The 15693-nt window shown below is 42.8% G+C and overlaps 1 protein-coding gene across 4 annotated transcripts in view; it reads left to right on the forward strand.

Moving 5' to 3' along the window:
• Positions 1-15693, forward strand: part of VRK1 (VRK serine/threonine kinase 1) — a 78079-nt gene that overhangs the window by 52379 nt on the left and 10007 nt on the right. For all 4 annotated transcript variants that reach the window (XM_042990498.1, XM_042990496.1, XM_042990499.1 and 1 more), the window contains exons 7-11: positions 61-153; positions 2186-2318; positions 3129-3249; positions 3543-3601; positions 7576-7754. In XM_042990498.1, coding sequence (XP_042846432.1) covers positions 61-153; positions 2186-2318; positions 3129-3249; positions 3543-3601; positions 7576-7754 — 585 coding nt within the window. The remainder of the gene's footprint in view (positions 1-60; positions 154-2185; positions 2319-3128; positions 3250-3542; positions 3602-7575; positions 7755-15693) is intronic.

Consider the following 15693-nt stretch of genomic DNA (forward strand, 5'->3'; position numbering starts at 1 on the left):
GGTCCTCTGCTGGTCGGTGTTGGGTACTGCACTAACTTACTCTATGTGGTGCTTTCTTAGCTGGATATTCTGGAGTACATTCACGAGCACGAGTATGTACACGGAGACATCAAGGCCTCAAACCTTCTTCTGAGCTACAAGAATCCTGACCAGGTAGCTTTATTAACTTTAATTTCTACTATTTAAAAGCTGTTGTTTGAAAACAGATACGGTTGCTTTGAACTTTTGAACCTGTGCAGAAGTTTTACTTTTTGAAGTAGATATGGTAATAATAATATTTCTTCTTGACACTTTTATCTAGTTAACATTCTACATTTTTGATGCGATTTGTTGGCACTTTATCAAGTTGGCTATTTTGTCCTAAATAGTATTCAGAAGAAGCGCTTGTGATACAAAATGAATTTCAAATAGCTATTTGGGGGTGGAAGCTTAAAATTATATAGTGCACCGATGAATTATGTTTGCCTGTCTGCTTTGTCATTTTTTTTATTTCCTTTGTTCAAGAAATCCATCAAATGTAAGTGTTCTGTTACTTGGAAAATTTGGTCTTTAACATGTTGATTATTCAAATCAATTGGTTTACAGAAATATCTTAGCTGTCTAAATTTGTATGCCCTTAGTGTTTGGAATTCAAGTGTGCATTTTTTTAGTTTCTTACAATTCACTTTGTAATTTTTACTTTTTAAGGAAAAGAGAAAAGCTAATGTTATTGTACCTTTATTTGGATCAGTTTGGCTGGAGTAGAGGGCTTTACGTGGTTTTCCCCAAGCCGTTGCCACGATTTCGGTTCAAGTGAGGTTTAGTTGGCACGACATCGTTGGGCCACTGCACATCATCTGTCCCGTGTGTGTTCTCGTGTCTTCCCGATAGCGCGTGAGCAAGGACTAGATATTTTCCGTGTGTGTATGTTGGTACTCCACTGTATTCTTTTTCTCGGACCTGTCTTTAACTTCCTCTTGCTTAATTTTTCCATTTTCCTTGGCCTTCCCTTTATTTTCTACCGTCTCAGGTGTTTGATCCCGTCCTCCGTCTCCGTGACGGCGGCGGTCAGGGATCTCTACACGTATAACAGAGGGAAGTCGCCACGCCGTAGCGTGCTGTTGGGGAACTCTTCCGGGCCATCACGGGATTCCCAGACGTCTTGTGTTAGATGTTTTAAAAAGGTTAAAAGCAAGCAAGCAAACAAAACATCGCTGAGAACCTCAACCATGAGGGTTCCATTAATTGAAGTGAACTGGATTTGTACAGTGTAATAAATGAAAGTGTGGCTTATTTCAGTTTGCAGTTAACGAAAATATGCTGCCTTTTGTTTATAGGAAAATATTTTTGCACTTCTGTTATCCTTCGGGCATATGCTTTGGATGGGATTCTTTTTCTGGTGTTAGATGTATGTGCTAGATCCGTCCCCATATTTTTACTTCAGTTTCCTCTTGTGATCAAATGCCTATGTTTGGGAGCCACTTACCCACAATTAGAGATATGATATGTGGCTGTGGAGAAGCAGAGAGCCGAATGTACTGGCTTTGTATGCTCATCAGACCCACGTGTACGTGCCCACAGAGAGGTGCACTGTAATATTAAAATTCGGTTTTAATTGTGAAACTTGACTTTAATGTGTAATATTTAAATGCAGATAAGAGCCTCATCTCAAAGTTCTTCAGGTCATTATTGTACTCTGAAATGTTTTTATGAAATGAATTGATATTTGATTATTTTGTAAGTGAAGGAGCAGAGGAATAGAAGATCGTTACCGCACCGAGTGTCATCTAAGTCAGTCTTAGACCTGGTGTGGGGCAGTTGTATTGCAGCTAAAGGTTTGGTGGTTTCCTCTGTGCTCAGTTCTGTGTTAGACCAACTGTAAGAAAGGGTGTAAAATGTATAAGCTTTGCTCACGTCGAGGAGACAGGATTAATTACAAGGATAACATACTTATCCAAAAGTGTGTATAATGTGGGCTCCTGTTCTCTGGACTATAATGACATGGTCATTTCACGTTTTTCTTGAAGTAAAAAGTCCCTGAGAATTAAGTATTTGCTGATGTTAGCCTATTGGCTCGCGCTTGTTTGGGGCGCAGTCGTGTGGCCTTGCGGATGAATCCAGTGACAGAATTTTGTCTCTGGGCCACAAAGGAGTGTGCGTGCAATCATTTTGGCTTTGACTTTTCTTGGTGCTCGGACGTTTATAGGTGTACTTGGTAGATTATGGCCTTGCTTACCGGTATTGCCCGGAAGGAATTCACAAAGAATACAAAGAAGACCCCAAAAGATGTCACGATGGCACGATCGAATTCACCAGCATCGATGCGCACAACGGCGTGGGTATGTCGGCAGCGCTTGACCAAGAAATGCACCGCCAGCATTTTGGTTGAACTCCTGCGTGGTTCTTAATTTTGCATAAATAAGTAGATACAATAAATGAGACCTCAAGGGGCAAGGTGGGGTGGGGGAAGACCCGGGAGGAGGCTGGTCTCCTGCAGCTGTGTAACTGGGCCTCCCGTGTCTTCCCCCATTTTCCTTCTGTCCTTCAAAAAAACACCTCAGCTTTAGCAGTGAAGGTGGTTCCGTCAGCTCGGCGACGGTTTCTTTTTGGTTTTATTTAGCTTAGTCGAATGTGGGGTGTTCTCCCCCGTCCCCTGCTGCCTAAAAGTCTGTAAGTTCCTCGTGCAGCCACAACTTTGTAGCAGGCAAGACAAAGCTACTTTGTCACTTACGAAGTTGGCCTGTTTCTACAGCGGGCATTTCTTCTTTCCGCGCCCAGCACTGGGGAGGAGCTGAAACCCCCCGGTTCTCTGGGCCCCTTCATATACAGCAGTTTTAAGATCTTCAAGTTTTCCAAGGGCAATATTAGATGTGTCACCGCTTTATAATTTATTTCCTAGACTAGCAGTCTCAGTTTGAAATTCTAGAGTTTGCCAGTTTGGATTTCAAAGTAAATTGCTAGCTGGAGGTAGATTATTTCTCTCATATTGCCCGAGAGTTATTTAGTATTTTATTAAATGCAGTGATAAGTTTGGATGAAAAACAAGACTGTACAATTGACTGTTTTACCTTACTGCTTTATATATATTTGAAATCATACATTAAAGTTATTTTGGTGTACTTAACCTGCTGCTTCTTTTATATTCGTAGCCCCATCAAGACGTGGTGATTTGGAAATACTGGGTTATTGCATGATCCAGTGGCTTAGTGGCCATCTTCCTTGGGAGGATAATTTGAAAGATCCTAACTATGTTAGAGATTCCAAAATTAGGTAAAGGAAAACTTAAATTATTTTGGGTAAAATCATGATAAGGTAGATGTATTTAAGTCAGGATTTCTCAATGGAAACTATAGTTTTAACTGATACTAATGTGGAAATAAGAAAGTACTTGCTAAATATTAAGGGTCTTTGGTGTTTTGTTCAGTTTGTTTTAGAAGAATGTCTGTAAGCATATTTAGGATGTAACACAGTGCTGCTTAATGTGCTATTTACTGGTATTAAATATTAATAAGTTTCCATGGCATACAGCTTCCAACAATGACTCATTCTTTAATTTTTAACAGATACCGAGAAAATATTGCAGGTTTGATGGACAAATGTTTTCCTGAGAAAAATAAGCCAGGTAGGAAAAGACTTCTTAAATGTTCATGGGGGTTTTGTTTTCTGGGAGGAAGAGCCGTGATGTCCACGGAAGATGCCGCGATGTAAAAGCTTAGGCGTTTCTGAGTGTAGCCATTGTGCTGGGGCCTCTTGTCATCCCGGACACGGCAGTTCCCTTTCCAAAGGTGGGCTGAGTGGGTACCTGAGCTTGCTTACATTATTATTCAGTGCTTTCGGGAAAGGAGCCAAATTTCATTCATGAATTCAACTGGTTGTTTTTTGTTTGTTTTTTTTAATTGAGGCCTTAGTGTATGCCGGGGACCATTCTAGGCACTAGGGATATACCAGTGAACAAAATAACTAAGAATTCCTGTCTTCATGAAGCTAATGCTGTAGTTGGGAGAGAGAGACAGTAAACACAAGAGTGTATTTTACAGTAGATTATATGGTTAGTACTATGGGGGAAGAGAGAAAGCAGGGAATAGAATTGGTAGGTGCGGGGACAGGGTGGGGAATCGAGTTGGGGAGGAGGGTTGAAATTTTAAATGCAGTGGTCAGGGTGGCCTTACTAAGCAGGTGACATCTGAGCAGTCTGAGATGGGGAGGGAGCTAGAGGAAGCCCAGGGAAGGGTTGTAGGCAGAAGGAACAGAAGTACCTGGTGTACTTGAGGAATGCATTCTTTTAGACCATCAGAAGGGCTTTGGCTTTCACTGTGAGCAAGAGTGTAGGGTTTAGAGTAGGAGAATGACATCAGTGTCTGTCTTTAAGGGAAATCTGTGTAGCTCCTGTTCTGAGCATAGACAGCTAAGGGGGCAAGGCAGGGCTCGGCTGGAGCAGGCTGAGGCTGGGTGATTGCCACAGGAATCCAAGCAGGGGAAGGGGCAGTGGGAGAGAGGCGGTCACTTTGCATATACTTAGATGTCTTTAGATGTCTTTTCAAGTCTTCGCTCAGTTGTCTCCTTTCCAGGGAAGTCTACCCTGACCTCAGGCTATTTAAAATTGCAGTCTTACCAGCCACACAAGAAATGGAATGTTACAGGCTTCTCGGAGTCCCTCCTTGTGCCTCCTACCGGTCACGAGCCCCTCTCTGGCCTAATAAATAACTAGCCTAACTTCCAACCCCAAAGATTTATTTTCGAGCTGTATAAAAATGGAGTCATAGAGTGAACAACATAGGTAAAAATCCCTGCCCTCATGATACAATTAACTTGTATCTCTGGTAGAGTCGTTTCTTTGACTCAGTATTGTATTTGTGAAATTCGTTCCCATTGTTGCACGGGTTTTTTTTCTTTTAATGTTTTTACTTATTTACTTTTTAACTTTATTGACAAATATAATTGTATACACTTAAAGTGTACAGTGTGGTGATTTGATATAGGTTTATATTGTAGAATGATTAACAAGACCAAAGATAATTAACACTTCCATCACCTCAGTTAACTGTGTGTGTGTCTGTGTGTGTGTCCGTGTGTGTGGTGAGACTGCTCAAGATCTACTCTCAGCCACTTTCCAGTCTATGGTACCAATTATTAAGTGTTTTTTATTTTATTTTATTTTATTTTATTTTTTGAGAGAGAGAGAGAGAGAGAGAGATAATGAGAGAGGGAGGGAGACAGAGCATGATCGGGGGAGGGACAGAGAGAGAGTGAGACACAGACTCTGAAGCAGGCTCCAGGCTCTGAGCCGTCAGCACAGAGCCCGATGCAGGGCTCAGACTCACAGACTGCGAGATCATGACCTGAGCCGAAGTCAGACACTCAACTGACTGAGCCCCCCAGGCGCCCCTGTGGTACCAGTTGTTAACTACAGTCACTGTGCTGTGCATTCGATCCTCCCGGGGCCCCGTTGTCGCACGGGAAACAGTGATGTGTTCATTCTCATCTCTAACAGAATTATTGTATTTATATGTCACCATTTATCTGTTCTAATGTTGGATTATTTCCAGTTTTTTGGCAGTTAGAGATTGCCAGTTACACATAAAGTTATATATTCCGTCTGTAATTGATTATCGTGCATTATATGAGGAGAGGCCACGTTTCTTCCCCACCCTGTGTTTGTAAACAGTTGACCCAATAGCTTTTCTTGATGAAACCACTCTTACCCTATGGTGCTGCCTTTGTCTTAAATCAACTGTGGATCTGTGGATGTTTCTGGACTCCTTTCTTTTTATCAGTCTTTTGTCTATTCTTGGGCCGTACTGTCATAATTACTCTATCTGGCCTTATCTTGAGTCTTGATTATCTGGTGGTTTAAGTCCTCCAGCACTATTGTTCTTTAAACTTGACTCTGGTGTTTTGCTATCCTTGACCCTTTGTGTACATTTTAGAATCACCTTGTCAATTTCACACACATCCCCTCCCTTTCCAGTTTGCTGGAATTTTGAGTGGTATGGCATTGACTCTACAGATTAACTGACATCTTTTTACGATTGGATCTTCCGGTCCACAGATGTGGTATATCCTCCACTTAATTTCGTCCGACTTAATTTATCTCACTGTTCTATAATTTTCTCTGCAAAAATCTCACCCACCTTCACTGTATATGTTGCCAGGTATTTGACAGCTTTTGATGCCGTTGTAAGTGATCAGTTTTTTAAAAATCTTATTTTTCCAATTGTTCGTTGCTAGTATATAGAAATCGATTTTTTTATATTTACCTTGTATCCTGTGACCCTGATAAATTTACCTATTAGTGCCACTAGGTTGTTGTTTTTTTTTTATAGATTCCTTAGGATTTTCTGCATACGCTGTTGTGTTTGTGAATAAAGCATTCCACTCTTTATGCCTGTTTCTTTTCTTGCCTTCGTGTCCTGACTGAAAGCGTACATGGCTATTATACTGAACAGGAGTCGTGAACATGCTTCACGGTTTCCCCTCTCGGAAGGGAAGATTTCCCTGTGTGACCATGCCCAGTGAGGTTTGCCGTAGGTTTGCCAGAGACCCCCTTTGTCAGATTAAGAAAGTTGAAGGGAGGGATTTTCACTTCGGTTTTCCTCACGTATCCCGAGTATCTAGAATTGTGCCTGCCCCATAGTGAATGCCAGTCAATACTCAGATGAACGAAGGTGTGTGTGTATGTGTGTGTAGCACTGTCAAGATCTCTTGGTTTTCTGGGTGTGGGGTGTGGGGAGAGGTTTTTGTCCTGAGGAGCTGGAAGTTTGGCATTCTCAGTAACGGGGGTGGGGGGGGGGGACGGCGGCGGAGCAGGCTTAGCGGCAGATCGGGAGTTTGGGTCTGGATCTGTTGGGATTGGAGAGGACAGGTAGGGGTCTAAGAGCCAGCGTGTGAGGCAGTGGGCGCACAAGCTTCCTGGAGGGCACTGGAAGGGGGAGGCGGGGAGCGTCGAGTCCGTCGCCTCAGGATGGATTTCTGGTGCCGAGAGGTGTTGATCCTGACTAGTAAGATTTCTTTCCGGGGGTGCGCTTCTGCCTCAGTGCACAGGAAGCCTTTCGTCATTCAGAAGCTGATTTTTCTCTTTTATGGGAAAACTAGGCCTCGCCTCCCTCTCCTTTCTTCAGCTTGTTCTTGGTACGTTTGATTTCTCACGTACGCAGACAAAGCATGCAGCTGTCTTCTGTGGGACCGATGGCTTCCATGGCAAAAGATATTGGCCGTGATATTCCTGATCTTTAGGTACATGTTACTTCATAATCTGTCCAAGGCCCTTTCCTGTTCTGGTTTTGTAGCTTTAAGACGACGGCGGTTGTTTTCGTGCATGTTTAGATTTTAGTATGTCTTTTATCTTTCGTCCCTTACGATGACAAAAATGTGTTTCACGTTACATCTCAAAATAAGTTTTTTATTTTACTCTCCTGACGATTCCTGACTCCGAAAGCGTACTTTCCATTGAAGAAATGATTGTAAAAAACGTATTTTAGCCAGATACAGATATGTGGTCTAATTCTACTGTAACCGTGAGTTATTTTCTTAGAAGTGAGAGCTAAGTACGTTGTATTTTGATTGAAAGATTACAGAATAATCGTGTCATTCTTCTAGATGAAATTGCTAAATACATGGAAACAGTGAAGTTACTGGACTACGCCGAGAAACCTCTTTATCAGAACTTGCGAGACACTCTTCTGCAAGGACTGAGAGCCATAGGCAGCAAGGACGATGGCAAGCTGGACCTCGGCCTTGTGGAGAATGGAGGCCTGAGAGCAAAACCAATAACAAAGGTGAATTTTGTTACTAAGTGATCCTTTGGCTTCCTGTGATGATAATTGCAGCAAGTACTAATTTTCGGAAAGTCAATGAGTAAAGAAGATTGTAACAGACTGCTCGACAATTAAATATTTATCACCATCATATAAGGTGATATAAGACAGAAAAATATATAGACGGTTGTAGAAAAATGGATGGATGTTTCTTTATCCCGTGGCAAGTTCGTAAATTCCTAGCAAGATTCTGATGTGGGATACTGATATCTGGCAGGGGGATTTGAATGGGGCACTCAGCCCGTGGTTTGGGGGGTTTTTACCTCCCAGGCCACCTGGCAGGGTTGCTCTGGGCTCTTAGCTCTTCCTCGCTTGTTGGTGTGGTCACAGTGCACCATTTGAAAGTCGGGGTTCGAAAATCACTATTTGAAAAGTAGCGTTTGATAGTTTCCTGGTTTGCTGGTGGGGAGTGTTCACCATTTGTTTTGTTTTTTGTGTTTTTTTTAAATAATTTTTTCATGTTTATTTATTTTTGAAAGAGAGAGAGAGAGAGAGAGAGAGCGAGCAGGGGAGGGGCAGAGAGAGAGGGAGACACAGAATCCGAAGCAGGCTCCAGGTTCCGAGCCGTCAGCACGGAGCCCGACGTGGGGCTCGAATTCGTGAACCATGAGATCATGACCTGAGCCAAAGTCGGCCACTTAACTGACTGAGCCACCCAGGTGCCCCCACCATTTGAACATTATTTTGTTTTTTACAGAAATGTCGTCATGTAAAGCGATGTATCTTCATATAAGGAGGTTTAATTTTTTTGGAGAGCGATATTAACAATGGGCTTGATGGGTGAACTGTTGTGCTGGCCTGTAAATAACTCCTGGTATCACTTAAAAATTTTAGATTTGACAGGTATACGTCAACTTCTTGGTTATTTTTAATCATTAAATTACTGACTAATTTAGTGATTTCCCTTACAGTCTGAAATTATTGAATAAAATGCGTTCGCTGCTTTTAAATAGAAAAGGGAAAGTACTTTTAGCAGAAAAATATTTTTTTGTCGCGTTGCCTGTTTTTACTGTCATTGACTGTAAATTCCAGTACATTCCTTTCTTATTCCAAACTGTGAGAAAAAGGGTTTAAATAAGGAACACCATCTTAAGATTTTTGTAACTCTTTTTAACTTCTAAAGGAGATAAGAATTTTGAAATTGTATCATGAATTTGACGCTTTTGGCAAACATTAGGTCTCTTTGTAGTCTCACCACAGGATCCGAAATTATGCGCTGCATCTACGTACACATGTCTTTTCCTTTTGGAAGTTTTGTCTTAATGGCATCGCCCCATTTTTGTGGTCAGCCAGTGTGCGGAAAGCCACGTCCAGCTTTGCAGTGCAGGGGATAAAATGGCGGCCCGAGTGGAATTGTTCAGTAAGGCAGCAGATTTGGACTTTGCACGTGCCTGCCAAGGCCAGACTTTCTGTGCGGCAGTATTCGTAGCCAGCGTCTGTGGTGTTTTCCTCTAAATTTTTGCCGATTGGGAACTTAAAGATCGATTGTGGTGAGACCTAGTCCAGTGCCACAGCCCCTTACTCTGCAGGGCGCCGTTGCTGGGACTTCCGTGCTGGAGAAAACGTGGTTTCTGCAGCTTGGCTGACTTCATAGCCCAGTAGGTCAGTGCTCTGCAGAACCAGGGTCTGTGACGTCACAGTCCTCATGTGTCCTTGGGTAGTTCGGAAGGCCGGAGATTTCCCTCTGGGCCAACCCCTGTCTGCAGAAAGAAAGCTTCGTTTAGAGGGCAAAAATGAGTATCAAGTGAGTTACTAGATTTCCCACTTTATTAGTTTCCTGCTTTTTCCCTCCTTCCCTCATGGCTGACTGACACAGGGCTATTCTTTGTGTTAAAAAAAAGTTAATAACAGTTAAGATTAGGTGAGATCATGAAACACTTTGATGGCCATGTTACTGTAGGTGAGTTGTTAACTTTGTTGGCCTTTTGTCTTTTTTTGTAACGCGGAAGAGTTGGTCCAGACTGTTTTTTTTAAGCCCGAGAACATTTTCTTCAAATACATTGTAAATAGCCCACATCTAGAGCAGATAAGGGCAGAGCTGCACTGACTGGCAAGTTTTCCTTTGACAAATTAATGGTCCATCTCTTTTTTAGCAAAGGGTATATAATCAAGATGTCATTATTTTGCTCTGGCTACTAGGAAGCTCAGAGCTAATTATGATGCTCAATCATAGAAATTATGTTTAACCTTGTAATTAGTATATATTTTTTGCCTTTCCCTTTGTCATAATCTCTTAAAACTTTTTTTTAAGGTATATGTTCTTTGTATTTATGACACTCAACTCTCTTTTGGAAAGGGAAAGGTTTAATCAATTCAGTGTCTATTTCTCTGTTCCCAAGAGTTGTCCATTATGGCAGAAACCTACGAGAATTGATCTGCAGCGGAATGAAGCAAGGTCTCTATCCTTTTTTTTATAATCGTGCTCGGTTGTGGTGCAGCACATTTGGAAACTAGAGTGAAGTATGAATTTACCCACTTGAAAATGTTTTCAGCCTCAGTAGCCAGAGAGTTTTATTTAAAGCACAGGATTTGGGGATAACCTACAGCCGAAGCTGAAAAAAACTAAGTACCGCTCTACCTTTAGGAAGTACACAGCCAAAGATTTTCCTTGTTGATTAGAACTGAACACTTGAGAAGCGGGCAGTAGTTCCAGCAGTTACTGGATTCATTGTGTTCTCTTAAACCAACATTCAGCGATATAAAAGTCTAATTTATGCACCTGGTCTAGGCTAGGTCCCTGGGGCTATAAAGACCAATAGCATGTGGTTCCATCCTTAAAGAATTCCTCCCTGTCCCATCTGGGTTCAGAACAGCTTAATTTACTGGAAGGAACTCAGCAAGTTAAAAGGAAGGTAATACCTCCACTAGCTATTTTCTTGCACGGCCTTGATTAAGTTGCTTGCCCAAGCCAACAACAGGGCTGCTCGTCAGAATTTCTTGAGTCTCATCCCTGGAGATTCAGTGAGTAGGCCTAACGTGTGGCCCTGCAATTTGCAGGCAGTGTATACTCTTGTTTCCTGTGAATGATGTGTACGTAGCCTTCTTTCCACTCCCATATATTCTAGTTTTTTTTTTTTTAAGTTATATTATGCTAGTTGGCCTTCCTAGAGTTTCTCTGAAAAACCATTAACCGTGGTGAAATGAATCCCTGCTGGCACTCAGCCTGGAACATGGTGCAAAGAGTTGAGTAAGGGTAAAGGCTTTCCGCTCTGGTGGCCACCTTCCTGTCTCTTGAGGTGACTGCCCCCCATGTAGTATTAACTTTATACCACGTAGCCCGTGGTCTCAGTCAGATCGCCCCAGATAAACCCTCTGAATTTGGTGAACGTCTGTCTAGCTGGTTGAGCATGCTGCGTGGTAGAAAGTGTATTTTCTTTACATAAATTTAGGTTGTTGAAGTTGATACATTTCTTTGTGTCTCACTTGGTGGTTTAGCCACAGTTCTCTAGGTCAGCGGATTCAGTGTTGACTAATGATTCTCTTCCTTAGCTGCTTGAGCTCTGTAGTTTAATCTTGTCTTACTTGTCTGGGTTTTGTCAAGGAGCTTTTTTCACCCTGTATTTTTAAGTGGGATCATGATGTGTGTACAGAAAAATGCACAAATAAGTGTGGAATTTGAACTTTACAAAGTGAACATATACATTTAAACATCCCCCAGATCGAGGTCTGGATCATTACTTGAACCCCAGAAACCTCTCTCATGCCTTCCTCTCAGCCATTATTCCTTCATTAAGAGTAACCAGGGGGCACCTGGGTGGCTCAGTCGGTTGAGCGGCCGACTTCAGCTCAGGTCACGATCTCACAGTTCATGAGTTCGAGCCCCGCGTCAGGCTCTGTCTGTGCTGACGGCTCGGAGCCTGGAGCCTGTTTTGGATTCTGTGTCTCCCCCTCTCTCTGTTCCTCCCCCACTCGCACTCTGTCTCTCTCTCAAAAATAAATACAGATTAACAAATTAAAAAAAAAAAAAAAAGTAACCAGTATTTTGACTTAGAACACCATACATTGCTTTTGCCCTTTAAGGAAAATTTGCAGTAACGGCACCATACGACATGTATGTACCCTTTTGTGTCGATCATATCATTATATGTCTGAATTTCCATGCTGTTGCATGCAACCAGAGTCGTTTATTTTTCGTTACTGTGTACTGAGCGCTGCATTATATGACTGCATCGTAATTCGTTTATCCCTTCTAGTGATGGACGCGTGCACTGTTTCCGGTTTTTGGCACTTGCGAGAATGCCGGTTAAGAACATTCTTTTAGCTTCTTTTGGGAAGTCAATGCATTGATTTCCGGCGGGGTAGAGGACTTACTTAACGTGTAGCTTCAGTGCTGATGCCAGGCAGTTTCCCACAGCAACTGTCCAATTTATGCTCCCCACCAGCAGCCTGTGAGAGGCTGCTCACCAGCACTCACCAACACTATTTGTTGCCTTATATTTAATTTTTATCTATTTTGGTAGATGTGTGCTGGTATTTCTCTGTGGTTTTAATTTAATCTCCTTGAGAGTATTGATTTGGAACACCTTTTCCCATGCCCGTCAGTCTCCATTGTCCTTTTGCTGTGAGGTGCATTTCAAATCTTTTGTCCATGAAAAAGTGGCGGGGGAGGGGGGAGGGGAGGTGATTGTCAGCTTTCTTTTGATTTGCCAGACCTGACTACTTCGTATATATGCAGTCTGTGTATTACACATTTTTTGTTTGTTCGTTTGTTTGTTTTTTACGGTTGGTAGTTTATCTTTTCATTCTGTCACTATGGTATCTCTTGATGGCCAAAGTCCTTCATTTTAATGAAGCCTAATTAATCAGTCTTTTTGTTTATGGTTAGTACTTTTTGTATTCTGTTTTGGGAACATTTTGTCTACCAAGATCGTGAAGATATTCGGTCATTGTCAAGAAATTTTATCTTTTGCATTTAGGTCTACGATTTACCAGCAGCTGATTTTGTGCATGGTATGAGTCCATGTTTATTTACCTCCTGTGGATTATTCGTTGATTTGAACCATTTATTGAAGACTATAATGTCCCCACAGCATGTAGCAGGCTTTCAAACCATATGTGTTTGGGTCTGCACATCTGTGTTTTGATCCTGTTCTATACCATTGGCCTACTTATCTTTGCCTGGCCACACTGTTTGAACTACTGGCTTCATAATGGTATCTCATGGTGTAAGCCCTCCAACTTTGTTCTTCTCTTTGTCTTAGCTATTCTTGGTGCCTTGGCTTTACATAAATTTTATAATCCGTTTAGTAATTTTTACAAAAATACTTCTGGGATTTTGATTGAGAATGTGTTGACCCTATCACTTTGGGAACAATTGACATCTTCACAATATTCGTTTTTGTTCCATGAATATGGTATACCCTGTATTATAAAGGGACTTTCTCTGCCTGCAGCTCATACTTGGGGAGGACCTGGAGAGCCGAGCTCAGCTGGTACAGTGGGCCAAATCATCTGTCCTCAGTAGTTGTTCCATTCTCTTCCTAGCCAGAAGAGGCAAACATTTGGTAAAATCTAAATTCACAGTGAGAGAAGCCTCATTGGGGTTTCTTCTCCATGGCTTTTGCTCTCATTTACTTGTTTTCTCTTTAGTCATCTATTTTGGTAAATCATGTTTATTGTTGAAAATAACTTGTCCTGAATGACTGTGGTTGTTCTGCCCTCTTTCTCCAGGCTTCTTCTCAGCCAGGGGAGAAACAGAATTGCGTGTCCAGCTTTTGATGAGGCACTGTGGGAGTAGGGAAGGTCTCTTTCGGGGGCTGTTCGAGTCTTCCTTTCCAAGCTTCCTATTTACATTTTGTAAATTGGACGTCAGTGTCAAAAGATTCCTGAATGGTGTTCCCTCATGATCTTTCTCCAGTGTGGTTCAGCGTTGGGTAGGAGCCTCATGTTGCTTTCTAGAAGTGTCTGACTGTTCTTGGCCACCACTTCCCAAAGGTTATGGTGTGAGGCACTGTCACTGTCCGTTGCTGAAATAGTTCTTAACTGTCCTTTGTGTTCATTGCTTTAGAGTTTGGGTGGAAGGAGGTTGAAATATTGTCCGTCAAATATCCCTCCCCCCTTATTTTTAAACACTTATGTGTTTAAAACATCTATTTTTAACGTGTGTGTGTGTGTGAATGTTTCAAGATAACCCGAATCTATGTCCTCCCCCCACAAGAGTAAACCAAGCATGTTTCACTCTCAGCTCCTTGCAGACCGTCTCCCATGTTACGGTCACTGGAGATTTTAGTTCTTGGTTTTTTGTTTGTTTGTTTCTGTACACTGTGTGTCATTAGTTCATTTTCAGCTGATAACAGGGAATCCTTCATTCCTCATGGGAAATCCTATATTGAAACATTTTCTTTTGTTAAACCCAGTCCCCCAGACCTGTTAAAATCAGCAAAATTTACTGGAGTTGTACTTCCTCTTCCTACGTCCAGAGTAGATAACTAAACATGTAGACGGGACACGTGAATGGAAGCAGATAACAACAACGAATAAAATGAAGTCATGTTGTGGTAGGGCCCCCTCCCTAAGGAGAGGGGGGAAAAAAACCCCGAAAACAAAAACCTCAAGGCATCCTGGCTATACGCGTACGTGACAACATCCCTCACGACCTTGTAACGTGAGACCGCCCCATCAGACTGCATGTTTGTGTGTTGCTGTGTGTGAGAGACAAAAAAGTGGAAGTGTATGAAAATCTACACCACGTGGCGCTCGGGGCTCAGTTCTCCAGGTACGAACCCACCCGAGCGGGGCCACAGCACAAATGAAGTTGCTTCCTGGAAAGAATCGCCGCGGTGTCACGACTCTGTGCGAGGACCCTGCTGCAGTGCATGTGTCCCGTTTGTGTACGGATTGATCCTTCATAGAATGACATTCCGCGCGCGGGGGGTCACGTTGGACTTGAGACAACTTACAGACCTCTACAGTGATTTGATAGGACTTCCATACGTACGGTTTTAGAACTTGCGTGTGCTTAATGGTTTTCTAGAAGCTGAAATTAGTCTTTTGCTTTCATCTGTTTGTTAGCATGTCTTTTTCAACCTGAGAGCGAAGCCTGTTAACAGTTGCGGGCACACAGTAGGCGCTCGGTCAATGTGTGCTGGGTTCTCCGCCCCCAGTAACACGGAGGCCGGAGTTACTGCAGAAGGAAATGGTGATGTTCGCGATTCTTGTGACAGCCTTTATCACTGGAACTCTTTTAAAACAATAAATCACTTTAATGCATTCTAGCAGAATAGCTTTAGATTATTCTTCAAATGAATCTGCCCCTCTTTTTAAGTCCCTTACTCGCTTCCTGACCCACTTCTTTTCATTTCTTCTTTTTCCAATTACGTCTGACCTTTTCCTGCTTTTCCTCAAAATACATCTGTACTTGCTGGATGCCCACTTCAACGTTACACAGTTTGCAAAGGGTTTGGAGTACGATGGGAAGTCAGCTCTTTATCGTCACGGCGCTCGGTGGACGGTTGCCGGACAGGTGCAGACCCGCACGTGTGTCCACGTACAGTGCCACGCGGGGCTCACCGAGAGCGCGCAGGGGAAGAGCGCTGGGCTTCCCCAGGCGCACCGCTCCATGGGCTTGACCCCTTTAGGAAGGGACACGTCAATGTGGAGGCAAAGCAACCGGGAGTCGCCGCCTCCTGCCCAGGGTGAGTGGGGCGGCGCAGCCCCGAGATGGAAACCCTGTAAAAACAAAGAGCTCCGAGTTCTGGTCTTTCCCCACCCCCAGCTGGGAAACACCCCACGGTTCCCTTGGCCTCGTGCCCTCCCCAGCCTCAGTGTTTTGTCTGCATCGTGAATTTTAACTGAAGCCCCCGGTCGCGTCTGCTTCACCTTCGCAGAAGATCCATTTGATCTTTTTTAGTTACTGTTGAGTAACAGCCTGTTTTTCTGGTTGCTGTGAACGTATGGAGGA

The sequence above is a fragment of the Panthera tigris genome, chromosome B3 (genome assembly GCF_018350195.1).
Source record: "Panthera tigris isolate Pti1 chromosome B3, P.tigris_Pti1_mat1.1, whole genome shotgun sequence".
NCBI lineage: Eukaryota > Metazoa > Chordata > Mammalia > Carnivora > Felidae > Panthera > Panthera tigris.